General features: G+C 46.7%; 1 protein-coding gene across 2 annotated transcripts in view; it reads right to left on the bottom strand.

Moving 5' to 3' along the window:
- CPXM2 (carboxypeptidase X, M14 family member 2) overlaps positions 1-26,413 on the bottom strand; it is a 123,283-nt gene that overhangs the window by 67,311 nt on the left and 29,559 nt on the right. For both annotated transcript variants that reach the window (XM_032882129.1, XM_032882130.1), the window contains exons 3-4: positions 23,801-23,910; positions 4,667-4,806 (exon numbers count right to left, since the gene is read on the bottom strand). In XM_032882129.1, the coding sequence (XP_032738020.1) occupies positions 4,667-4,806; positions 23,801-23,910 (250 nt within the window). The remainder of the gene's footprint in view (positions 1-4,666; positions 4,807-23,800; positions 23,911-26,413) is intronic.

Genomic DNA, 26,413 nt, shown 5'->3' with positions numbered 1-26,413 from the left:
AGAAAGCCAGGTCCTCCATCCCTGTGTCCTCGGTCACAAGCCTGGCTCATAGCCGGAGCGCCACTCATCTGGCTCTAATGAGCCTGACTGCTTTTTAAAAATGCAGCCAGCCAGCCAAAGCCTCCCTGTCCTCACCTCACAAACTCATCAGTCAAACTGCTACCTCACATTTACAGACTCTCAGGAGACTGAGGATCGTTTTGTTTATTAAACAATTAAAATGTAAAACATTTGGTTATTTTTTAATTGCCTGTATCTTGCCCACATCATTACAGCATTACTTACCTCCAGCAGAATAATTAACTTTTCAATCATCACACTGGTTATAACTGTAACACCCATATGTCTAATATACTTTCTGAAATTAAGGAAATTAAAGATTGGCTTTAATTAGTAAACTAACATTTCACTAAATTGCAGTGCAGTGGAGAAGGATAATTTCTCCTGGTGAAAAATACAAATTATTCAGTATCATGAAAATAATTAGACTTTATTACTTTCAAATAGAAAAATTATTAAAACTAGAATTATAGTTTGTCGTCGACTGGATTATGAACTAGTCACAGGCCTGGGCTAAGCCTTTTGACCTGTCGTATGGTCCTTCATGCCTATATCCCAAATCTGGTATCAGGTCTATCCCCATCCCTCACTGAGAGGCACTTTGCAAATATAAGCACGTCTGTTAACATACTGGATGCTTCCACCAGACTGAAAGCTTCCTGCAGGCAGGCCCCTCCTTGCTCACCTCGTATCCCTGGTGCTTAGTACAGAGGGCTCAGTGACAGACAGGTGAATAAATCCATAAACACACAGAGAGAAGGTCAGAAACAAGTAAGATTATGGACGTTCACTTAAAAATACCAGCTATGAAAGTCCTAGAGATGGAAAGTAGTAATAACATCCTTAAATATACATGCATTGTAACTCCAAAGTGCTCCCGAATGCTAACAACCAGACAGAAACCTTTCTAAACAGCAATATCCATCTGGCCCTGACCTCAAAATGCCGACAACCCCTTGCCTTCTGTTCCTAAAGCATTCCCAGCCAAAATGCAACCCTCTGACATGAGGGTAGGTTCTGCCTGTTTCACTAGAAAAATCAAGCTCTAATTCCTGCCCTGCCTTTGCTTGTCTTGGTTCGAATGCCACATTTTTCCATTTAACCAGCAGGATTCAGAAAGCAGACACAGGACTTTGGAGGAGGTGGCCGGGTTGTAACCTGCATGGAGGGCCCGCAGGCTGTCCAGTGTGCTTGTCTCCAGAGCCACCTGGACGAGGGCACCCTCCAGAGCTGCTCTGCTGAAGGGGGAAGGGAGGGCCAGGCAGGCAAAGCACCCCTCCGCCCCCCAGAGTCGCACAGCCTCACCTCCCTGTATCCTCCAAAGGTTCCTGTGGCTAACTATAAAGCTTCCAAGCCATTGTTTTAAATAAACCCAAAGAGAGGCAGAAGGAAGAAACTAACATTTACTGAGCACTTACTATGTGCTGGGTAATTTTAAAACATTTTAACATTTGACTTCTACCACATCTTGACCCCATAGAGAACAGTTCTCTTATTTCAGGCAGCAAACTGAGGTTCCAAGATGGGAAGTCTTATAACCAGCAAGAGTCAAGAGCCATGATGTGACTCCAAAGGCACTCTGTGGTCTGTGCCGTTCATCACCAGAAACTGTCACTCCTCAATCTTCCACGGCCCCTCTCCTCCCCGACTCCCGGTGCAAGCTTGCGCTCAGTCACTGACACTCACAGATTAATGAGCTCATTACCATTCTGTGTGAACGAACCTTTGTCAATTTGTTACTTCCTAACAATATTCGTTCATTAAAAAATCATTACTTGAGCGTCTTAATAGATGCGTGGTACAGGGCATAGCAACCAAGCATTACCTCTATCATAGAGGTACTCCCAGACCAGCAGGGAGAAAATACAGAAGCCAGTAAAAAGGAATATTAAAAATGGTACCATAGACGTCTGTCCTGGGAACAGCATGGGGACCAAGGTCATTGGGAGAGGGAAAGAGAGACACCCGCTGCCTTCTTCACTGTCAGTATTTGATGGTTCCTGCGGCTGACATGTTTTCTGGTCATTGGGACAGATCCCAATGTTTCTAGCATTATTCATGCCTCTGGGGGAAAAAAAGGTTCAGATACCAAAATCCTTGTCCTACTCCCTCTTCAGTTTTTGGTGGAGACAGTCCTATTCCAGGAGGTAAGACAAACTGAAACTCATCAAATTTCTTTCCATTGTCCTCCAAGGATAATTTGACTTGAAATACATTTAGAAAAAAAAAAATCAATCTGACTCTTAAAAGCAATTCTGTCCCTTGCCTTCTAACATGTTCCCATCCTAGGCTAAGTCAAAGAAAGATACTGTTTTACTGCAATTTCTTGTTCACCTAAAATGCTCTTGTGTTCTAGATGAAATGGAATGTGAGTATTATTCCTACCCTGCCAGGTCTTTCTAATCCAATAATAACTTGACTACTGGCTCTCTAATGACTGTGGTTAGACTGATTAATATCCAAGCATTAAGGTAAAATCCCTCCATCCCTCCCTATGGATAATCTCAGATCAGGCTTTCTGTCCAAGTTTCCCTTTCCCTTGAGCGAGTCAACATTTTCTTCCCCCAAATTCTTGCCTTTCAGAACCTAAACAGTGAAAATCATTGTCATGGGAATAAACTGATTAGAGCCCAATGCACACAGCAGAGCAAAAATCATCATGACGAGCAATACACGGGCTGCTGAAAAGCAAAGTGACAAAAAAAGCGCTACACACAACAGCATAAATGCATAGCCAAATGTTGTCAAAACGCACAAATCATCCCAGCTCCGGAAATGTATTTGAAGGACATAATTCAAAGGAAGAAAAAAGTGTGAAAGTGCTTCCTTACAAAATGACATCTGATACAAGAAAACCGAGAAGGTGGCAGAGCCACGGCTGGGTCAATCACAGGCTATTAAAAACGATCGTTAGGAAGTCTCAGCAACCGCATGGAAAATGCTTTGATATGTTCTTAAGTTAAAATAACATGATTGCCTATGTAATAGGATTACAAATATGTCCCCCCAAAAAACTACATTTGCCTAAGGACAGTGGAATCCTGGGTAATGTTTTTAAATGTTGCTAGATGTTATAATATTGTCTTTATGATAAAAAAGCTCAGAGGAAAATAGGTGATGAGTCACTGCCTGACAATTGTCACTATGTAAGAAAGTCCCCTGTATAGTGACAATGACAGGCAGTTAAATGTGAGCACAGATGTCAGGTTCCCCTCCTTTATTCTGGTTTATTTATTAATGTTGACCTTTCCAGGAATTAAAAATTAATCAAATCAACAAATTACAGACAGATTTTGCATGACTGCCAAGAGGTAATGAGCAAATACTGAAATGACATTCGAGAGTGTAGTACAGACAGGAAGGGGAGGCGGGCAGGGCAGGAGGGGTCTTAGCTAACTGCGCCAGTTTCCTGATGTCAGCGTGGGAGGCACTTGTGCCCTTGGCTTCTCAGTTGTCATCAGATGTTAGAGGAACTGGAAAATTCTTGCTGAAGTTCAGAAAGCACCCAAGGTCCTGTGGACCCTTCTAGGCCTTGCCTAGCACCCTGTCTCCGCAGGCCTGCTGTCCACAAGGCTGGAGTCCCAGGACGACCCCACAGATGCAGCCCAGCTTCCGTCCCCACAACCAGCCCTGGGTTAAGATGGGGAGATCTTATGGGGGTTTTTTTGTGCATATTGTTTTAGCACAGATAATTTGTCATTAGTGTAGTAAAGATGCGCAACATAAAAGGTAATCTTCCGGCCATTTTTAACTGTATAATTTAGCGGCATTCAGTGCATTCACACCTTTGTGCAACCATCACTTCCATCTTCCTCCAGAACTTTCCATCACCTCAAACCGAAACTCAGTACCCATTCAACAAATACTCCCCTGCTCCCCCTCGCCTAGGCCTCTCACATACGTGGGACCACACAGTGTTTGTCCCTTTGTGACTGTTCATTCCACTTAGCATAATGTCCTCAAGGCTCATCCATGGTATAGCACGGGTCACAATGCCCTCCCCTCCGAAGGCTGAATAATATTCCGTTGTATGCATCTACCACAGGATGGGCAGCCTACCGCTTTTAGGAATACTATTGGGTCCTCTGGTTATTGACCCTGGGCCCAAGGTCAGTTCTGAGAAATGGGCTCCATCTTGTTCTCAGACCTCACACTGGCTCACCCTTCTACTACTTCCCTAGTAGTCCTTTATTGGGGAATGTCTCTAGGCTTTCAGTCCTCAGATTCTAAAGGATCATACCTTCTCTTCCAGGCTTGTCTGGAGTTCCCACCTCAGGCTGTGTTCGGTCTACCAGTCAGGGTACCAGTAACTCACCACAGATCCAAGATGGCAGCCACCTGCCTAAACTGCATTGTTTTAACGACACCTGTATCTACCCAGCCCAACCTGTCAGGTGGATCCTTCTCTCTACTCTCGTACAGGGAAAAACATCCTTTCAAGAGATGCTTGTGTCTACAGCAAGCTCAGCATCCTGTCCACATCCCAATTTTCTTCCTTCTACTGCTTCTCACCAGAACTTTTCTGTATCTTTCCTGTCTCTGTTAAAACCCTAGAACATGAGACCCAACATGGAGGCTAGAAAAGCACAGGTCCACCCACACTTACAGCCAAAGTGAGTTCCTTCCTTGAGTGATGACACCAGTGAATTTGGTCAGACGTCTCGCGTCTACTTCAATCCACTGACGGAGGTCATTCCTTCCTGCACACCACGCCCCATCGTAGAAATCATTTTCATTAATACCTGCCTGGAAAGAAAGAGAGATGTTCTTCAGGAAGATCCAGAATCAATGAATACTTTCATGAGACTTGCAGGGTTTGGGGGAGGGGGTGGGTAGAAGAAAATGGGCAGGGGACAAAGAAAAAATCACTGTGCCCTGAACACTCCTTATCCTAAATCATAAAATGGAGTGGCTTGTTATTAACAAGTTGGAAATGTTTCAATATGACATGTCCTCTTCTTGCCCAGTGCGGAAGATGAAATTTAATGAGCTCCCCTATTACTCATGCATCCAGAAGGCACAGACCGTCTCCTACATACCAGCCTACACATGCCAGGTGCTGGGGATACAAAGGTGAATCGTTCCCTTCCAGAACCTCACCATCCAGGCAGGAAGAAAGACATGAAAACGGATGAATTAGAGACACGATGCAGCCTGTGTTATTTCGGGAACCAGAGCAAATTGCTAGAGGAGCATTTAAAGGTAGGGGCTAACTTGACTGGGGAGGAGACCGGGCTAGAGGAGCTCTGAGCTGGGTGTTAAAGGGTAAGTCTATCTAGTGAATATTTACTTACTGCCACGTAAGTCACTTGATGTGTTGAGTCTGGCTACTACTGCTACCAAAGATTCTTTTGATCTGACTTTACAAGGTATGTGACATTTCTGTTCTAGAATTTTCCCTATATTATCACCATTTTAAGAGAGAATTTGAAGGAAGGAAGGAAGAAAAGGAAAAAAAGAGGGGGAGGATATCTGAATTAAGTGAAGCTTCCTAATTTACTAAGACCCTTTCTGCATGAATAGCTATTCCCACAGCTATTTCACAAATAAAGAATCAGAGAAAAAGTCTAAGTGATATTTGAAAGACAGGCCAGCCCATCTTTTCTCCCTCTGAGCAGCTTTCAGCTCAAATTCTGGGGCAGCCTAACTTCTAATGGGCAACAGCGATGTGAAATTCATAGTCCACTACAGCAGACAAACAATGTGGCCAAGGGTTCCATGAGTGGTGTCCTACCATCTCTGTGCCAGCTAACATCAGCCTTGTATCAGGACCAAACCACAGTATGTGACTCCCACCCCCTCCTGGAACAATCTGGAAAAAGGGCAGATGTCAGAACACTCACATATCTTGGTCTTCTGAAAGCACTACTATCTCAAGTGAAGGTGACTAGCAACATCCAATGGTCAACATTCTCCAGAAACTTGAGCTCTCAAGTAACCAGCACCGTGGGGTCTCATGGCATCCCGCGATCACCTCTGTGATCAGGACCTGGGAGTGCTACCAGGCTCTGCCTTCTAGAACCATCATAGAAAGACTAAATCATGCAAGCGTATCTTACCAGTCCTCACCTGTGCTTTGGTGGGTTTTGTTCAAGTGAGGGTGACTCTCTGACATGTTGCCTCTCATGTCCCCAAACTGCCCAGCCAACAAGAAGACCACTGCCCTGGGCTGGAGGCTTTACTTGCACCATCCCCGCACATCCTCACCCATGGCAGGCCTCCTCCCAATGGCAGAGACCTGTAGCACACAGCAATGCTTACAATACAGCCATCTAGCTTCTTCCAAGGAACCAGAACCCTTAATTTTTGTTGGGCTCCTCTTTTCACATCAACAGCCGTGAGACTGGCGTTTACTTCATTTATTAAAGTTAACCTTCACCATGCCTCTATGATCTCACAGGTACTGGCCCGGGTAAGAGGAATGGAAAGGTGGAAAATGTGTTCAGTCCCGCCCTCTTGGTGCTCAGAATGGACAGAAAGCCGAAAGTCCACACACACTGCTCGCGTTTTGGTCTCGGAACCTTAAAACCAACCACCGCATAAAGTGCTGGTTAAGAGCGTGTGCTCTGAAGTCCTCCTGCCTCGGTGTGAATCCCAGTCCTGCCACTTCCAACCTGTATAAAGTCAGGCAATTTGCCTAAACGTTCTGTGCCTCAGTCTCCCCATCTTCCAAAATGGCGGCAGTGCTCTTTTCTCCCTTAGGGTATTGACAGTGCTTACAACAGGCCCCGGCACACTGTGTGGGCTCAAAACCAAATTGAGTGCTGGATAAATGTTAGTTATCAGTATATTTAAAACAATAACTATCTGGCAAATTATGAAAATATGGGTGCTTTATGAATTATCCCACATTCTACAAAATTGTAAGGAATTCCAATACTATTCCGGGCATTTGCTGCCACATTTTCTACAACTTCAAATATCCAGAACAGAGTTACAAAGTCTGAAGAAAGAGAAGATTCCTAGCCTAAAGCTCTCAACAGGAACCCATGTTACTCCCCCAGGGGGCAGGTGATGGTGTCTGCAGACATTTTTGGCTGTCCCAACTGGAAGATGCGTGTGCCACTGAAAACTGATGGACAGAGACCAGCGATGCTGCTAACCATTTTGCAACACACAGGACAATACCACCACATCAGAAAGAAGTGCCTCGGGGCACCTGGGTGGCTCAGTCAGTTAGGCGTCAGCCTTTGGCTCAGATCATGATTCTGGGATCCTGGGATTGAGCCCCCCATTGGGCTTCTTGCTCAGCAGGGAGCCTGCTTTTCCCTCTCCTTCTGTCCCTCCCTTCCACTTATGCACTCTCGCTCGCTCTCTCTCTTAAATCAATAAAAGCTTTTTAAAAAAATTTTAAAAAGAAGAAGATGTGCCTCATCCAACATGTCAGCTGTGCCAAGATTGAGATTATCTGGTCGCATGCTAAGCAGAAAAGAACAGAGATGCTACAGAGCCTGGGATTTTCACCCCGAGAGAATCACAGAATGTGGAGGAGGTACCCTCCTGCTATTCGACCACAGTCTACTTGACTCAGACTTGGAATTAAATCTTGGGCTTCTGGTTTTGCCAGCCTGGGTATTTTGCTTCTGCGGCCAATCTCAGCTCTTCCTGAGCACACGAGACATTCAATTAAATGCAGTTAGGTGTCAGGGGATTGGAAGGCCCTTTCCGAAGCTGACTCACAGGAAGTGACAGCCACCTCTGCAAAATCAATTATGAATGTATAAAGCAAGCGCCTGGAAGGATTCAGTGAAAGAGGAGGGGCCAGTCCCTGAGGTGCCACCAAATTTCAGCACAGCGCAATATGTGACGTCAGTACGACGTCTGAGAGACCAAGAGAAGGGTACACTCATCCCTTTCTGCTCAAAAATGCAAGAAAGACTTCATAAATGTTGGAGAAATTTCTATCAGAAGCTGTTGTAATAAAAGTGAGATTCCTTAGAGTATAAACTAGTCTTGAAAACACTACTAAGATGGAATGATACTTTGTACTATGGGGCTCAATAAATTAAGAATTAATGTAATTCTCTCTAGGCAATTAAGTCATATTCATCATTTCTTTACCTTATAAAAAAACAACAACAATGCTTCTAACAGACTAAATTTTGCTTAAGATAAATGTGGAAATCACTATATCCAAAACAAACAGAAAATCTGATACTATCCTTTTAAGATCAAATGGGATTTTTCTGAGCTGCCTGGGTGGCTCAACTGGTTAAGTGACCGACTCTTGATTTTGGCTCAGTTTGAGATCTTGGGGTGGTGAGATCGAGCCCCAGTCAGGCTCTGTGCTGAGTATAAAGCCTGCTTAAGATTCTCTCTTCTTCTCCTTCTGCCCCTCCCCCAATCTCTCTCTCTCTAAAACAAAACAAAAAACAAATGGGATTTTTTTTTTTGTTTCAAGATGATAGAGTATATGTTGATTTCTGTGCACTTTTCTCAAAAATTCCCTCCAAAGAAAACAAGATAAAGAAATACAACTTTGGTCTCTGACAAAACTAGAAAACATTTATAATCTCCAAATTACAATATATGAAGACAGAAATCAGATGGAGGAGTCCCAAATGACTCAGCAAGAGGAGAAGCAAGCCACCCAGGGCTTTCATTTAAAAAGCTCAGAAACTAGACTCCTAGGTAGCTGGAAAGGTGAGGCAGGGCTGAAAACAGGTAACTGATTCAAAACATGTATAAAAAAACAGATTCCCACAGAGCTCTTTCTACAGATCTCCCTACCCCATAGAAGACCTGAAATTCTTCTCTTTTAAAAACAAAACAAAACAAAACAAAAAAACAAAACAAAACAAGCAACCCCATAGGCTCTGGATTTGGGGGCTCCAGACTCAGGAAGGAGGTGTGATATGATAGCTACAAACAGGGAACTTGGTCAGTGGGTAGCAGCGAATTGAAAAGTGAGATGCCCTGGCCCCCCTCCTCCTTCCAGCTCCAGGACAAAAGGCAGCAAGGCTTCCAACAAACAGAAATTAAACAAACTGAAAATGTAATGGGGAACAGACGAAAATCTCAAAGAAATTATAATGACTATTCCTTGACAAAGAGGCTCTTGTTGGCATAAAACAAAAGAAGGATATTCTTAGAAAGGAAAAGGGAGCTCTTGCAATGTGAAAACTCCAGAAACAATGGGCAATCAAAGAAAAATAAGAGCAGAGGAGGAAATTACAAAAAAAAAAAAAAAAAAAAAAGACTACAAGGGAATAATGTCCCAGATCTGTAAGGTCAAAGTCTCCAAAACGCTAAGAATCCACTATGATGAATAAGACCCACACCCAGACATATCTTTATAAAACTTCAAAACATCACACATAAAGAGAAGATTCTAGAAGCTTCCAAAGAGAGAACAAAAAATAAAGCAAATATGTAAATCCAAGCCAAAGGAATCAGCACGGTACCAAAATTCTTGGTAGCAACATCAGAAGCTCAAAGACTGGAGGCATAATGACTTCAAAATTCTGAAGGAAAAGACTTTTCAACCCATGAATTTTACACTCAGCCAAACTGTCCATTGTGATGGTAAAATAAAGACATTTCAGATTCACAGATCCTCAAAAAATTTCTCATGCACCAATTCCATAAAGCTGTAAAATGAACGTACTCCACAAAAATGAGGCAGAACACCAAAAAGGAGATATGAGATCCAGAAATCAAGGGTGCCAATATAGGAAAGAATTCCCAGAATGAGGGAGGAGATAGTCCCAGGAGAGCAACTGTATAAAACCCAGAAAGCAAGCCATTCACAACACAGCAGGTCAAGGGCTTCTGAAGGAATGTCTTACAGAAACATAAAAAACAATGGTGAAACGGAACATTGAGCAGGTTTGACCTTGTAGAAAATTGTTATTAAAGGCTATTTTAGAGACAAAGACCTATTACAGGGTACGGGAAATGTTTTTTAAAAATACAAACAGCTCTAGGAAAACAAGAAGTTGTCAAGAAAGGATACAGAGTGTGTCTCCCTTGGCTCAAACTGCACACTATTTCTTGGCTCGAGTATGAAGCACTATTGACACAGTCCTACTAATGAAAACCTTTAATGTAGATTTACCCAAAATTTGAGATACAATTTTACTGGAAGGATTAAAGAGGTTAAGGTGAAGAGATCATAAAAATGAGCTGAAATTTTCATCCTCTATAATATGAATTCAGAATAAAAAGTCAGAAATGTACAAACCAATACTTATCAATATGTGCATATTATTTAGAAAAAAATATTTGGGGCACCTGGGTGGCTCAGTCGGTTAAGCATCTGACTCTTGCTTCCAACTCAGGTCATGATCTATGTATGGGTCATGAGACTGAACCCTGCATTAGGCTCTACACTGGGCATGGAGACTACTTAAGATTCTCCCTCTCCCTCTGCCTCTGCCCCTACGCCCACCTACCCCTAAAAAAAAAAAAAAAAGAAAAAAAAAGAAATATTTAAATTCCCAAAGAAAGAATTAAAAGGAGTTTGGAGCAGTTGCCTCATTCACAGCATGTGATGGCTTCAGGGGGTGGGTGGGTGTGGGGGAGAACTGGCAAGGAATCTTTGTTTTTTGTTTTTTCCAATTTTATTGAGGAATAACTGACAAATATAATTACATATTTAATATATTACATGACTATATCAGGCATAAATATTTGCTCTACTTAAAGTGTACAATGTACATATATATTGTGGAATGATTACCAAGATGGGTAATTAACACATCCATCACCTCCGAGTTAACTCTTCATGTGCTGAGACTGCCTAAGATGGGCTCTCAGCAACTTTCAAGTGTACGGTACCATATTATTAATCACAGTCACCCTGTTGTGCATTAGATCCTCTGAACTTGCTCCCCTTATAATTGAAAGTCAGTACCCTTTGTCTCATAGCTCCCCATCTCGCCCACCCCAGTTCCTGGTAACCACCATTCTCTTGGTTTTTTGTTTTTTTGTTTTAAAGATTTTATTTATTTATTTGATGGAGAGAGACTGTGAGGAGGGAACACAAGCAGGGAAGTGGGAGTGGGAGAGGGAGAAGAAGGCTTCCCGCTGAGCAGGGAGCCCAATGCAGGGCTCAATCCCAGGACCCTGGGATCACGACCCAAGCCGAAGGCAGAAGCCCAAGGACTGAGCCACCCAGGTGCCCCTCTCTTGTTTTTTTTTAAATCATCCTTTAACACTCTGATTTCTCAAATGACTTGTTTACAAAACTGATTAATACATATTTTAATTTTAAAAAGTGAAGGGAATAGAGGGCGAGTGGCATAAAGCCTGGTTTGTTTCCTCTTCCATTTTCCAGGTGTCTACAGAGCTCCTGCTACATGCTAGGCATCATGAAAAGTTCTCTGCCTTATGGCATCTATAGGAAACAATGAATCTCAAAATTACTATGCTGTTGTAAAGTCACTGATCTGCACTGTAATTCATAATCATGGGCTGCCTCTGTCCAGAAGCATCTGGAATGAATTAAAAAGTTATATTCAACTGAATATAACTATTTAGCAATTCCAGGATAATTGACTTACAGCTGCCACTGTGCAGACAGAGCCCAGGACTATCTGGACAAAAACAGAATAATGTGACAGTTATTTTAAAATCTCTTGGAGAAAATCTTAGAAGCACTGGCTGAAATCTTACATGTTACCAACAAGGTACCTCCATGGAGTGGGGGGGTACCTAAAAATATTAGATGTGACATATGATTAGTAGAGTTAATCTCCCATATAAGTAAGGGCCATCATCTGGCCAGAATATCTCCTTCAGGAAACCTCTGTGATGGTCCTTCGATAAACCCATAGAACGGCCCAGGGACAAATCTGATCCTTCTGCAAATCAGCAGAGTATCGTGTCCCACTTCAGACCTCAGTCATCAGGATTGCTGGTTGAAAAGAAATATTCATTGTTTTTGAAGCGATTGTTAAACCCCAAAATCAAAGTCTTAAATAGTTCCTTATGCTGGTCAAAAAAAAAAAAAAAAAAACCAAAAACAAACAAACAAAAAAAACAATAAACACCTAGAGCTTGAAATTTAAAATATTTTAAAGTAAACATTAAAAGTAAAAAGTAAACATTTAAAGTAAAATCTATATATAAGTGGCTCATATACTATAAGCCACTTGTTAAAAAAAAAAACTCACTTTGTTTCAGGTTCGTATCTGCTGAGACCTGTGGTTGAATTCCCTCCATGATGCCACCTAACTTTTCTTCCACTAACAACTGAGTGGTCAACTTAGCCCATTGACAAATGTTCTTTGCGGTCATGAGTCATCAGCTTTCCTCAGAGATTGTACTTTTCCTGTTTCTTTTGTTGGTGCTTCATGTTTGACTACTGAGCTGTTTTCTTGGCTTTCAGGGCATGCTTCCTCCGAAATAATTATTTTTTATTGGAACTATAAGTGCTTTTTACTCTTTCTCTATGTACTCTTTTTGGGGGTTGTTTGTTTGATTTTGGTTTTTCTGTGGTTGTCGCTTCAAGTTTTTATTTAAATTCCGGTTAGTTAACATACAGTGTGGTATTAGTAGCAGATGTAGAATTTGGTGATTCGATACTTCCCTAGGTCCCCCCACCCCTCCCCACCCCGTGCTCATCCCAAGTGCCCTCCTTAATCCCCATTGCCCATTTCATCCACACCCCCGCCCACCTCCCCTCCAGCAACCCTCAATTTGTTGTCTCTAGTTAAGAGTCTGTTTCCTGGTTTGCTCTCTTTTTTCCCCCATGTTTATCAGTTTCATTTCTTATCCTTTTTTAAAGGTGCATCTTTGTTTCAGTGGTTAATTTAGTAACTATATAACTTACCTAACATACCTTTGTGCTACGACCAAGCAATTGCACTACTACTGGGTATTTACTCCAAAGATACAGATGTAGTGAAAAGAAGAAACACATGCACCCCAATGTCCATAGCAGCAAGGTCCACAATAGCCAAACTGTGGAAGGAGCTGAGATGCCCTTCAGCAGACCAGTGGATGAAGACGATGTGCTTCACATATACAATGGAATATGACTCAGCCTTCAGAAAGGATGAATACCTACCATTTGCATCGACATGGATGGAACTGGAGGGGATTGTGCTGAGAGAAATAAGTCAAGCAGAGAAAGACAATTATCATATTGTTTCACTCATGTGGAGCATAAGCAATAGCACGGAGGACCATAGGGGAAGGGAGGGAAAACTGAAGGGGGAGAAATCAGAGAGGGAGATGAACCATGAGAGACTATGGACTCTGGGAAACAATCTGAGGGTTTCAGAGGGAAGGAAGGTGGGAGGGAGGGGGTAACATGGTGATGGGTGTTGAGGAGGGCACGTGCTGTGATGAGCACTGGGTGTTGTACTTAACTAATGAATCACTGAACACTACATCAAAAACTAACTATGTACTATGCAGTGGTTAACTGAACATAAAAAAATACCTTTATGCAATATGCTTATTCTATATTTTCTTAGAAAGTCCCTGTTGACTCCCTACTATAGGCAGTGATGAATTCATTTCTACCTCCTGCTATGTCCCCTTCTTCTCCTTCATCACCTAATTTCCTTCATCATATTCTTAACATTCACTTTTAAAATTTAAATCAAATAAACCTCCTTTCCATGATTTACCAGCTTTTTAATAAAGTTTTCATTGAAAAAAATATTTCTATGTATAAGAATGGATATTAGCCAGACTTAGTTTGATTAGTGATTAGTTTGAAATATACACTATATATATATGTATATATATATAGAGTTTGAAATATATACAAATATCAACAATATGTATGAACATTGTATCACTGTACTGTACACCTGAAAGTAATAGAATGTATGTCAATTACACCTCAATGAAAAAATTTTTTAAAAATCACTCCCTTAAAGAGTCTGATGTTTACATTATATAAAAATATTAAAATCATTTTAGTAACTAAATAGTCATCCTGCCTAGCCGTACCTTAGTTCATTGTGCTTCACTTTATCAGATGTCACAGATATTGTGTTTTTTTTAGGGTTTGGGGCAGGAAGGTTTGTAGCAACCCTGCATCAAGCAAGTCTATTGGTGCCAATTTTCCAACAGCATTTGGTTATTTCATGTCTCTGTGTCACATTTTGGTAATTCTCACAGTATTTCAGACTTCATTATTATCACATTAGTTAACAATGGTCTGTGACCAGTGATTATGACTCCCTGAAAGCTCAGATGACGGTCAGCATTTTTTAGAAATAAAGTATTTTTTAAGTAAGGTATATACTTTACTTTTTAGACATAATGCTGTTGCCCACTTATGAGACTATGGTATAGTGTAAACATAACTTATACATACTGGGAAGCCAAAAAGTTCATTTGACTCCCTTCATGGCAATATTCACTTTATTGAGGTGGCCTAGAACCGAACCCACAATATCTAAGAGGTATCCCTGTACCAGAATTAAAATTATTAAGAACCGAAGAGAAAGATACTTTCATATCTGAAATATGATGGTAAAGCAGGAGAACAGATACATGATTTGATTATTTATCTCAAGTTTCAATAAAACTTGAAAATAAATATTTTAAAAATAAGATATATCCAAAAAAACTGCCCAAGTCCTAAGTTCAATAAATTTTACTGCACACTCACTCATGTGTCCACACCCAGATCAAGACATAGAACATGACCAACTTGCCACAGCCCCCCTTTGGCCACCTCCCAGTATCACCTGCTCCCCAACAATAACCTCTACTCTGACTTCCAGATTGGCTTTTCTGTTTTTAAATTTTATGTGAATGAATCTTACCATAACTACTCTCTTCTACTTTTCTACTGGCTTCTTTTGCTCAATGTTATATCTGTGAGATCAATCCATATTATCACAGGTAGCAATAACGTACTCTTTTTTGCTGGTGTGTAATAGTCCATCATGCGCATACAGAGTGACTTATTCATAGTATGTCAATGGGTATGTGTCTCGTTACCATTTTAGGCTGTCATGAATAGTGGTGCCATGAACCTACCTGTCCCCGCCTTATTGTGTGCACACGAATGCATTTCTTTTAGGCATAAGAGTGAATTTGTCAGATGAACAGGTATCAGAGTGTTGAACATTAATAGATATCCCAAAAACATTTCCAAACCTGTGCTATTTTACATTTTCAGCACTGTTTACAAGTGTCTATTGTCCCACTTCTTTGTCTACACTTCATACTGTCCCTTTTCCTTAAAGCCATTCTGGTGCCTATGTGTCATAGCTCATTGTGTATTTTGTATTTTCTCGATGACTAATGAAAGAGAACACCTTGTCTTGTTCCCTAAAACCACAGGGCCTTTGTACATGCCATTCCCTTCGACCTGGGATTCTTCTTCCCCCTCCAGCAACCCTTTGTCAGATAACCTCATGGCTTTTCATCCTGCTTCAAGTGTTAGCCCAAGTACCCACCCACGGGAAGTCTCTTCAATCTACAGTCTGAGGCAGGTTCACTGGGTTAGAGCTGCAGTGTTATGCCTCCAAAAAATCATGTCCTCCAAAAAGATATATACAAATCCGAACCCCTGCATCTTCAGAGTGTGACCTTCTTTGGGAAAGGGGTCAAGGCAGATCAAATCAGTGCAGAGGAGGTCAGACTGGAGTAGGCTGGGCCCTAACTCTGATGACGGATGTCCTTACAAGGAGCGGAAATCTGGACACAGAGACAGATACACACAGAGGGAAGATGGTAGGGAACTGTGACCCTGGAGACTGAGACGTGATTGGTGCAGCTATCAGCCCAGGGAACCAACGGGACGCCCCGGCCACCGAGGCTGGAGGAGGCACAGGAGGAGCCTGGCCTCATTCCCAGAGGCTCTGGAGGGAGAGCAGCCCTGCTACCACTTGGAGGTTGGCCTTCCAGCCTCCAGAATCGTGACAGAACAAATCCCTGTTGTTTTAAGCTGCCCAGTCTGCAGAGCTTCTGCAGTTGCCAAGGAAACGAATACGCGGGGCTTCCTTCTGAGCGCTTAGCCCAGGCTCTAGTCCCACCCTCCCTGGTAATCTTTCTTTTTAATAGTCTCACTTTCCCATGATTATCAGAGGCCAAAAAACACCAGAGGCATCCTTGACTCCCCTTCTTATCTCTCGCACCCCTCACACAGACGTCATCCGGCCTCATCCTGTTTTCAAAACAGCCGAAGTACAACCACCTCCCACCACCACCGCCATTCAGGGTGCTGAGCCATGCCCCAACAGGCCTCCCTGCTTCCACGCTGCTCCCCTAAGTCAACAGAGCAACTGGGTTTGTCCTTCTCACCTGGAAATCAAGGCATGTCATTCCTGCACCCAGCAACTTGCCAGGGCTCCCCCGACTGACCTAAGAACAAAAGTCAAAGGCAAAGTCCTTCTACTGCTCCTCCCCCCAAGGCTCACCCTGCTCCAGCCACAGCAGCCTCCTGCTCCTCCAGGGGAGTGCCACACAGGCAGTCACCACAGGACCTTTGCTCAAGACATTCCCACTGCCTGGAGGTCTCCTCCCACAGCTGTCTGACTCCCTGATGACCTCCTTTAAGCCAACTCAGCCTCAGTACCAACTCCTCGATGAAACCACCCATGCATGCCTTTAACGACAGCCCATCCCCTCCCCAGAGCCTGCCCTCCTGACCCCCGCTGCCAGCTCTAAATTTGGTATGTTTTCTCTCCATAACACTCACCACTTCTGCTGCTAGAAAAGCTCTATTTTATTACATTCCCTGCTTTTGTGTGCCTCCCCCACGAGAACGGAAGCTCTCAGATGGCAAGGATCTATGTCCATTGGGTTTCTGAAGTATCCCGAGCACCTAGACAAGGCCCAGATCATGCCAGATCCTCCCTAAATATTTGCTAAACTATCAGGACCGTTTCTATCCTTGCTCTCACCGGAGGTGGGTTTGTGTTCATGAAATCAATCAGTCGACGGATCCCCCAGTCAATGAAGTGTCTGCTCTGATCTTTCTCTTCTCTCTTCTCCTCTCTCCATCCCTCTCTACCATCCCCTCCTCATGCAGGCTTCTCCACCTGTGCACTGTTAGGAGGCCCAGAACACCGACTGTCCCCCACCCCATCCACATCCCCAAGACAGCCAGGCCGGCCTGCACGGGGCGGGACAGACCACCCAGAGGGCCCGCCCCCCATGAGTCAGTATTCCCGGAGGCCCAGTTGGCTTGTGTCAGGTGAATGGATGTGAGGCCCCCACCCGTGACTGCTGGCGGCCCTCGGGCCCCTCTGGGCCCTGCCACAGTGAAGGTACTAGGCGGTGCTCAAGCCGGTGGTCAGGGCAATGAATCACGGGATGATGCCAGCTGAGGCCACAAGCAGGAGAACACACTGAACCTTCTCGTGGGTACCAGAGATAACCAAGGGCGAAAATGCGGCCAGAAACCTTGAAGTTGAGTCTCAGCTCGGCTCTCATTAGCTGTGAGGCTGGGGCAGGCCATTTAACCTCTGACTTCAATTCCCTTATCTCCAAAACAGTTTCCCTCCGGGTATATTGAAGATGAAATGAAATATTAATTTCATGAGATTTCATAAAATAGTCAAGAAAATTCACATAAGCAAGTAACAAAATCCACATCTGAACCAGAAAGGCCTGTGGTTCCTTAATAATCTGTGGTTCCCAGGCCAGGGAGCCCCAAAGGGCCCCTTCCTTTTGTTTCCCTGTTCTCCTACTCTTTGCCCTTCTCCCACTCGGGTGTTTATGACGCAAGCTTCTGGAGAATAAGAACGGTGCATTATCACCATTCTGGTAAATTCTCCTTTTCAATTTTCCAAGAGACTCATGATTTAGAATGTTTGGTCCTGTTATTCCCATAAAAATCCAAATATCCAAAATTCCAGCATTTTGGCCTCTAAACACTGTCTCCCAGACTGCTTCTTAAGCCACACAGAGCAGAAAATCCCTTTATCAGAGCAAGCAGGACATTCCTTGGTTTGGAAGCCACCCCCACTAGGATTCCTTCCGCCTCTGGTGCACCTCACACACTCCCAGCCCCCACCCAGGCCCTGGAGAGTTAGAGCAGCATTTTGTGAGCCAAGAATAGCCTAGAGGCCGAGCGCCCAGAGAAGCCGGATGACCGGGTGGGACAGACAGGCTGTGGGGTCAGAGGACTCTGGGTGCAGAGGACTCCAGTGATAACCAGGAGTGGGGTAGACACGGGATGACATGGGAGAAAACAGTGCTACCCCAGGTGGCCCTCACATCTGGGCAAAGTAGGGCACCAGGTGTCTCAGACCAAAGGTGACAGAGAGACAGACAACAGGACAGGCCCGCACACATCAACTTGGACACCAGAATGAAACCTGGTTCAATGTCCCATAACCAACTTCAGGCCTTCCCAGGACGGGGCGGGGTGGGGGGTGCATCTGAAGCCATAGGCATCGGCCATCTTCAAGGCTTCCACCTCATTTCAGGTACAAGAAGATTATCTGAATGTCGGAAGTGGATCTTAGTATCAGAATCCAGGTGTTCCAGAGAATTCCTTGAGGGGAAGGACTACCAAGAGGAGCTGCGGCTGGCTTCACAGCGGCACTGAGAAATGGCTTGGACAGAGGCTGTCATTACAACCAGACATTTCCTCCTGAGAGAGGGACCAGCCCTGAACATCTCTCGGGGGTCAAACTCCAGTGAGACAAGACATGGGCCACAGAATGCCACAGGACCATGAGCAGGTGCCACAGAGACATCTGGAGGTATGCGTGTAGGGTGGCAAGTTTTTTCTTGTGACCTCAAAATGTCAACTCTTTCCTCAAAACTCTGATCTGCACCAACTGTCTCGTAGTCCCGGCTCCAGGCAGGAATTGTGGAGACATCCTGAGTTCCGGCCACGCCCTTCGGGTTCCTGTCAGGCTCCTACTCACCAACCACAGATGTAGAGTCTTGAGAAGGAAATCGAAACCCAGTGCTCTGAAGCGGCAAGTGCCGCTCTAATTTGCTCAAGGATTTGAAGCAATGAAGGCACCCAATGTACTAATGGGGGGTGGGGGGGGATCCCTCGGGGAGTGGCATGGTCTTGGACTCCACTTTGCTTAGTTTATGAGCCATGGGAAATCTTGTGGGGCTCTTCAGAAGATTCTGCAAGGAGAGGACATGTGACAAATTGCCATTAAATGATCCATCTGGGTGGAGAGCCACCTCCTCAGACCGACCAGAGGCGAACGATGATCCAAGAGTGACCGTAGAGCTCACTGCTGAAACGTTCTCTTTGAGACTTCAGATGTTCAGTTCTGCTCTGCCTGTGGCTGCTCCTGGAGCAGAACCTGCGGTTGTTTCCAGATGAGATCACATGCTCCCAAGTGGGTTGGTGTTAGAGGATTCCAGATAGTCTGGAAGGACAGTCACAGGTGAGATGACAAGCCTTTGCCCTCCTGCTGAACTGGATCGCTTCCTTGAATTCCTGAAAGATCTATCTTCCCTCGACATGAAGAAATGTGAACAGGGTTTTTTTTTTTCTCTAAACTTATATTATTAAATAAACATCAGTAAAATTCTACTTGTTTAAAAAAAAAAGAGGTTATAAGTGGAGTTATAAGGTGCTTTTATTCTTCCAAACTCTTCTGCTTAAAACGAGGAAAAAAGAGTGCCACAGACTGACTGTACTTGTTCCCTCAAAGTTCGTATGTCGAAACCAAGCCCTAAAGCGATGGTGTTAGGAGGCAGGGTCTCAGGGAAGTGACAAGGTCATGAGGGTAGAGACTTTGTGAGTGGGATTAGAGCCCTTACAAAGGAGGGCTCCGGAGCCCCTAGTTCCTTCCACCACCTGGGAACACAGAAGAAGGTGAAGGAGGTGGCCATCTACGAACCAGGAAGCCAGGGTGCTCTCCAGACACCCAGTCCGCCAGCATCTTGACCTCGGACTTCCCAGCCTCCAGACCCATGAGAAAGAAGTCCATGTAGTTTACAAGCCCTGGAGATGGGAGATGGTCCGCGCGGCTCAAGAGGACGAAGGCAAAGAAAAGAATGTCTGCTGTAATGTGGCAAACACAATTCTGTAAAAGCTCCATCCAGGCACTCTGAAAAATGAGGTCACAGGAAAAATAAGAGTTCGAGCCAGAATACTCAAAATCTATGGAATCGGAAGATTAAAAAAAAAAAATCCATCCTAAAGAACCGTGGCACACTTAAGAAAAAACATGAGCTGCTTAAAACAATGAAATACAGCCACAGTGACAGGACTGGACTTTGAAAAAGAAAGAAACTACAAGTGAAGGCAGCACGCTGGAAGGGGGTGGGAGGAACGAGGAAGCAGCCAGGCTGCGGGGACAAGGGTGAGCGGGGAAAGGAATCAAGCCACAAGCACCCAGAAATAGAGCACACGAGCCCCCTCGGGTTCAGAAAGGCGCAAACACGGCATTTGGAAATCAATGAAGACAATTCTTTCTTTACTCTGTGGGATCCTCACGTTGTGAGAAGGTGGCAGTGCTGGTGGTGGGGCCTCGATTCGCTGAGGAAGACACCAAGCCTCAGACAAGGGGGCCTCCTGCCTAGAGCCGCTGGGCTGATCGTGGGTGGAACCAGGACGCGCAGCAAAGCCTGCCCCGTGCGCCCGGGGACCACAGCTGAGCCTGCGGGGCTGGGCCACCCCGCTCACATCCTGAACCGCAGCAGCTGAACATTTTCTAATTCTGACACCTTGACGTTTCTTGCACATCAAATCCCATTAGCGGGACACACCTACAAAATACTCCGAAGCCAGACGAGAAGATATTTTTAACCCGCACTTCAAACGGCATGCGTGGGAAGGTGTGTTTTAGAACACCTGTTGGCAGTGAAATCAGGCTTCATGGGGACTAATTCGGGAAGTTAGAACCACAACAGGAGCCCCGACCTAGTCATTATGTCCCCGTGGGGGCCGTGCTGAAGGCCCTCACACAGCTTGCAGGCAACACTCCGCTCTCTGCTCTCTGCGGTTAACCCCACCTCACCCGCGGGGGTGGGGGGCACCCAAGGCCTGGGGGGCAGTGGCTGGCCTGTCAAAGCAGCTACCTCCCATTGTAAGAGCATGTGCAGAGATTTTGTTCTCAGGGCATTTGGGGAAATGGTAGGGCACTGGAGAGAAATAATAAATCCGCATAAGGACAAACAGCCCTAAAGAGGTTTTCAATGACTCTCGGACTTCCTCTTGCCTGAAGTCAGGAGGGTGGGTCTGTCCACACTTGAGCTCAGGGTGCCTGCCTTCTCCCTGGGCTGTGCCTCCTTGGGGTGAAGGATGAAGTAGCCGGGAAAGATGACAATGACCAAAGGACAGCCCAGTCAGCTGCTCCCTGCTGGATGACGGTCCAGCAAGGGGACCCCCTGTGGGGCGCAGTAAAGGCAAGGCAGGTCTTCACCTGAACCCCTCTGGGCACGTCCTGTGTGCCGAGCAACGTTCTGGGCTGGGAGGAGGGGAGAGGAGAGACCACGCCCCTTCTAACCTGGGGATTCTGCTCAAGGAGGGGCAGGCAAATAATACCCAAGGAAACAAGTCACCCGCATTCAGGGAGGGACAGCACCCCATAAGAATTAAGAGGGGACAGTCACACAAGCCTGGCTGGAAGTTTCCAAGAGAACCAAGAAGCTACAAACAGAAAAGTGAAATGATCCAGCAAATGTTTTAAAATTATAAATCACCTAATTTCACTGCTCGACAAATCCTATGAGTTCTTAGGACTCCTTCTTCTCTGGTGAGGCAGTGAAGCCTTGGAGCCATAAGATAATAGTTCCAAGGCCCCAAAATCCAGAAGTGTCAAGGCCAAGGTCTGAACTCCATGTGCCTAGGACCCCCGCACTATGACACCCCCACCCTATGCTCCATCCGCCCACTCCAGGAGTCGAATTCCCAACTGGAACAGCATGACCCCGCCCCACCCCTACCAACAAATTCAGGACTAACAGGGCCTTCCAATTTTTGACTGAAAGCACGGGTAACTGTGAACACTGCCTCTTTAACAAAGGTAACTGCACTTACAGAGAGAGCGTTCAAGGCGTTAGCTGACAGCTCCTCTCACTGCTGCACGAAAACAGGCCCACAGCCATTGGGATGCAGCCCCGCGAGCCTTCACTTAGCTTCCACCGAAGCCCGGACCCTGTTCACCGAGCCGCAGGTGCTCGTGTCCCTACGGGTCATTCTTGTGAAACCCGGAGACTTCATCCTCTTGAGAAACACAACATCCAGTTGTACACAGCCCAAGGTTTCTTATCAGCTGTCATTAAAAAACAGCCCTACTTACACAAACCAAACTTGGGACTTCACTAATGTTGGTTCTAGAAACATGCTGCCGGAATCCTGGCCTGCAAAGTGCTGCTGGTTGAGCAGCTTCAAGCTCTGTGGATGGGGCTGAGTGTGGAGGGAGGACAGAAGAGCGGGCGCGGCGAGCGGGGGCTCGGATCAGACACCCCTGAGCCCACGAGCTCCTGGCCAGGGGCCTCGTCCGCCCTTGCCGGTCCCCAGCGGCGCAGCAGCCCCTGCAGCATGCTTCCGGGGACCGTCAAGAGCATGAGGTGTTGGCGTGGCGCTCAGGCGGCCCAGGTCTCAGGGATGAAGGACCACGTCCCTCCCCGGAAGCTGGAGGAGACGGCGCATGCGCAGACGGAGTCTGGAACGCACGGAATGAGAGAGCAGCGGGGAGAGGTGTTGAAATACCGAGACGCACACAGGACAGAGGGTGACCAAAGGCTGAACTGGGAAGGGAGGGAACGGCAGGAGGCGGAGCAGGAGGCAAAAGGCCCCCTGCACGGGCCGGTGCTATAGCGCCCCTCCCCAACAGAGACGCCAACTCGCTAACCCTGGGACCCGGAAACACTTGGGCTCTCTGGTAAAAGGAAACGAAGCTTGCAGATGTAATTAAGGTTGCTTGAGATGGGAGGTGATCCTGGAGCATCCACGAGGGCCCAGTGTCATCGCGAGCTCCTTAAAAGTGGAAAAGGGAAGCAGAAGAAGGGCCCAGAGGCTTAGGAAGAACGCAGGCACCTCTAGAAGCTGGAAATGACAAAGACACAGACCCTCCCCTCCAGCTCCAGAAGGAGCACGGCCCTGCCCACACTGTGATTTAGTCCAAGGGGGCTTCTGTCCTCCAGAACCGGAAGAGAGTAAGAGTGTGTGTGGCCCACGTGGCTGCATTTATGATGTGACGTGACAGCAGCACGAGGAGTCGATCCTCACGGATCCTGCAGGACTTACGCAGCCTGGCAGGATGGGAGGGCAAGGGGTGGCTGGCAGGGGGACTTGCCAGAGGAAAGGCAAGAAGCCAAGAACTGCCCTGTGTATCAGCTGTACAGGGAGGAGCTTGCCTGCCTGGAGCAGGAAGGCCAAGTGAAGGCCAAGTTCGCATGACCCTTGAGCCTCAGAGAAGGAGGCCGAGACATGAGGTGCTGGGCCCAAGAGAGCCACTAAAGGTCTGACCTGGGGAGAGCCAGAGAACAGCCTGGAAGGGGTGTGGGTGCTGGTGAGAAGCACTGGTAGAGGGGAAGAGGACAAAAGCCACTGGCTGCTGATGTGGCTGGAGGTCAGCGCCCTCCTCCTGCCCAATCCAGACAGATGACATGAAGGGGCAGAGCCCAACAGGTGGAGGCAGGCTGACCTGGCTCCAGGTACCAGCAGCCTTTGCACTAAAGGCTTTTTGCAGAAGACACATACCTGAAGTCTTCTGTCAGGCTCTCTCTCTAGGACAAGTATCTGAGGCATCGCCCTTCCTGGTGGGACCTGTGGGGCTAATGCATTTGCAACACTACGCAGGGTATGTAGCCCAAGCTCAACAAATCACAGGCTGCATCTCCGACCAGAACAACAACCAAAGCCACCAGAACCCTCCTGTGCCACTGGTACCTGGATGTTGAGTCTCCCTCGGTGTGCCCCGAGGCCGTAGCGCTTGGAGGTAGAGGCGTGAAGCTGGAAGTCTGTGATTTTTAAGGTTTCCAGACCGAGAGGTGGGCAACCTAGAAAGGACAGTGCTTGTTAAAAACAAAGACAGATGTTCAAAGGCGAGTTTCTGGTTTTCTAAATCTGGCCTCCCCTTTTCCCATTCGCCCCTGAACCGCCCCCTGCCCCGGGGTATGTCCGGCATGTCCAGACAGATGCGCTCAACTCCACCATCAACAGTGTGCCAACCGCCTTTCTTGTTGGCATTTCCTCTCTGGCTGTCTGTGCTCTGATACTCCTTCTCTCTGTTGCTGTCCCTGCTACTGTTTGAGGCTGTTTCCAATTAACGACTCAGCCAGGGAGCGCTATTGGTCAGAAATTTCGGAGCAATCCCGTGGTTGAGTTCTGCAGATTAATCAGAACGTGTTGATTTTGCTTCAGCAACTCTGGCCTTTGTATTGTGTGTGCTAATAAGCAAGGCCATATAAATAGGAAAAAAAAATCTATTGTTTTCCATTCTTGGCAAAACTGGCAGTTTTGAGAACAGCTACAAGCTACAGTGTGGTCCAAGCCGCTCCTGGAATAAGACACTGGCACGTGGGCAGACCCCTGGCCAGACTCGCCATCCAGACCAGCGTCCCTGCAGGTGAGAGCTTTAACAACAGCTCGGGGCTGGATCCCATGGCCTCGGGACCCCAGAGCTGTTGATCTCACTGCCCAGCCCACCTTGGGGCTGGAAGTCTCCGAGTGACACTATCTGTCTCCTCCGATCTGACCCTGGTTAAAGAAAATACCAACTCTGGGGGAGAAGCAAAATCTATTTCTACTAGAAGTGTGAGAAATCCCTCCTGTGAGAGGCACGTTTGAAAATCTGTGCGGCTCACTGCTGAGATGGGTGTGTCCCCAGGGACCTGAGCCGGTGCGGGTATCTGTCCATCCATGACAAACCCAGGCAGGGAACAAAAGCCCTCTGGCCTCCAGATGCTGGGGGAGATTGGCAAGACAGGAGCTGCGACCGGTGCTCTGCAGACCACTGGGGACAAAAGTCGGCCTGGGAGGGCCGCCGTCAGAGGGACTCAGGCCCAGCAGGCCCCGAGACACTTTCTAGTCCTCCCCTTGAGTCCTCAAGGAGGAAGGCAAGGCCCGGAGACTCAAGGTAAGCCTTCCCAGGCATCCCTTCCAGCAGCAGAGCTGGACCTTGGATGCTGGCCTCCAGATTCTTGGCTCCAGGCTGCTTCCTGATCCTGCCACGTCTGCCATGTGGCTGCCTGGGCTGGTTCACATGCACCAGCCATCTCTGCTAGGAGGAGGGGGCAGAGGTACCAGGGCCCAGAGTGGTGAGCAGCACCAAGAGGGGAGTAACGGTGCCCCTGCTGCCCACTGACACAGCAGGAGACCCCAGGAGGCTTCAGATGGCACTGTGAGCAATGGTGCGCCAGCTGGATTCTGCCAGAGGGGGCCGCACCTCAAGTGGGGGGCCAGAGGAGCAGGAACCATGCAGTGAATGGGGGACGAGGGTGTGGATCCGGTGGGGACCACAGAATGAATGGGGAGGGCATGCAGCCAGGGTGGGATATGGCCCGGGGGATCTAGGCAGCAAGCATGCCTAAGCACCCAAGACTGACCTCACAGAGGGTATTCTAGTTATCATAACCTCCTTCCCTCACTAGGATCTGCCCTGGGCACTTTCCCAGCCTCTGATGCACATGGGTGGCATTTCCTTGGTCCCAATATTAAGAGAGTAATTCTCCATCATGCCTACTGGAAACTGACCAAGTGTCAGAGCACTGAGCAAAGATATTTCTTACACGCTTACTCAGAAATCCACGTGGCCTGCCTCCACCAGTTGTGCTTGGTCATGGAACCTATTCATGCTGACCCAGCAGTAGCCACACCTGCCCCTCTGCAGCTCGGTTCCTGGGCTCAGGCTGTGAGATCCAGAGCCTGAGCCCCCACGCACCTTCTTTCCATGCTTCTCGCCTCTCTGGGCCATATCCCTCCAGCCTCTCAGACCTCAGTGGTCATTGGTAGGCACCTGAGGCCCTGGTCGAGATTCAGGGCAAGGACTGAGGGTCAGGATCACTATCTAACCTCTCTCGGAGGTTAGATTCCAGAATGTTCTTCAACCTGCCTCTCAGCCATGGCTGACCCCGGGCTCGGGGCTTCCTCAGCTAGAGATGCTGCCCACTGTCCCCAGTTCTTACCACTCTCCTACTGTTCTCCTCTCCTCCTCGTCACCTAGTCCCAGCCCACCCTGCTTCAGACACATCAGCATCCGCAAGGAAACGCACATCACCTGGGCCCTGACACCTCACTGGCTGGTCAGTGCTTCTGCTGGACGATTCCCTGTGTCCTGGGAGTGGCCTCTGCATCTCGATTCTGCCAGATATGCCAGCTTTGGTTTCAGACCCAGACAGAGAACAGGGAATTGGTCTGTCCCTCCCATGTCCTGGGGCTCCGTTCAGAAGCCCGGTCTTCTCACATGAGCATCAGGAATTCAGAAAGAATTCACTGCCATTTCAGTGAGACTGTCTCACAGCTCTGTCAAATGTGTTCACATCCCCTGGTCCCTCCCTCTTA

This window comes from Lontra canadensis, unplaced genomic scaffold (assembly GCF_010015895.1).
Source record: "Lontra canadensis isolate GAN:19392208 unplaced genomic scaffold, GSC_riverotter_1.0 scaffold79, whole genome shotgun sequence".
NCBI lineage: Eukaryota > Metazoa > Chordata > Mammalia > Carnivora > Mustelidae > Lontra > Lontra canadensis.
Note: the sequence above shows the minus strand (reverse complement) of the source record. Positions and strands in the feature narration are given on the sequence as shown.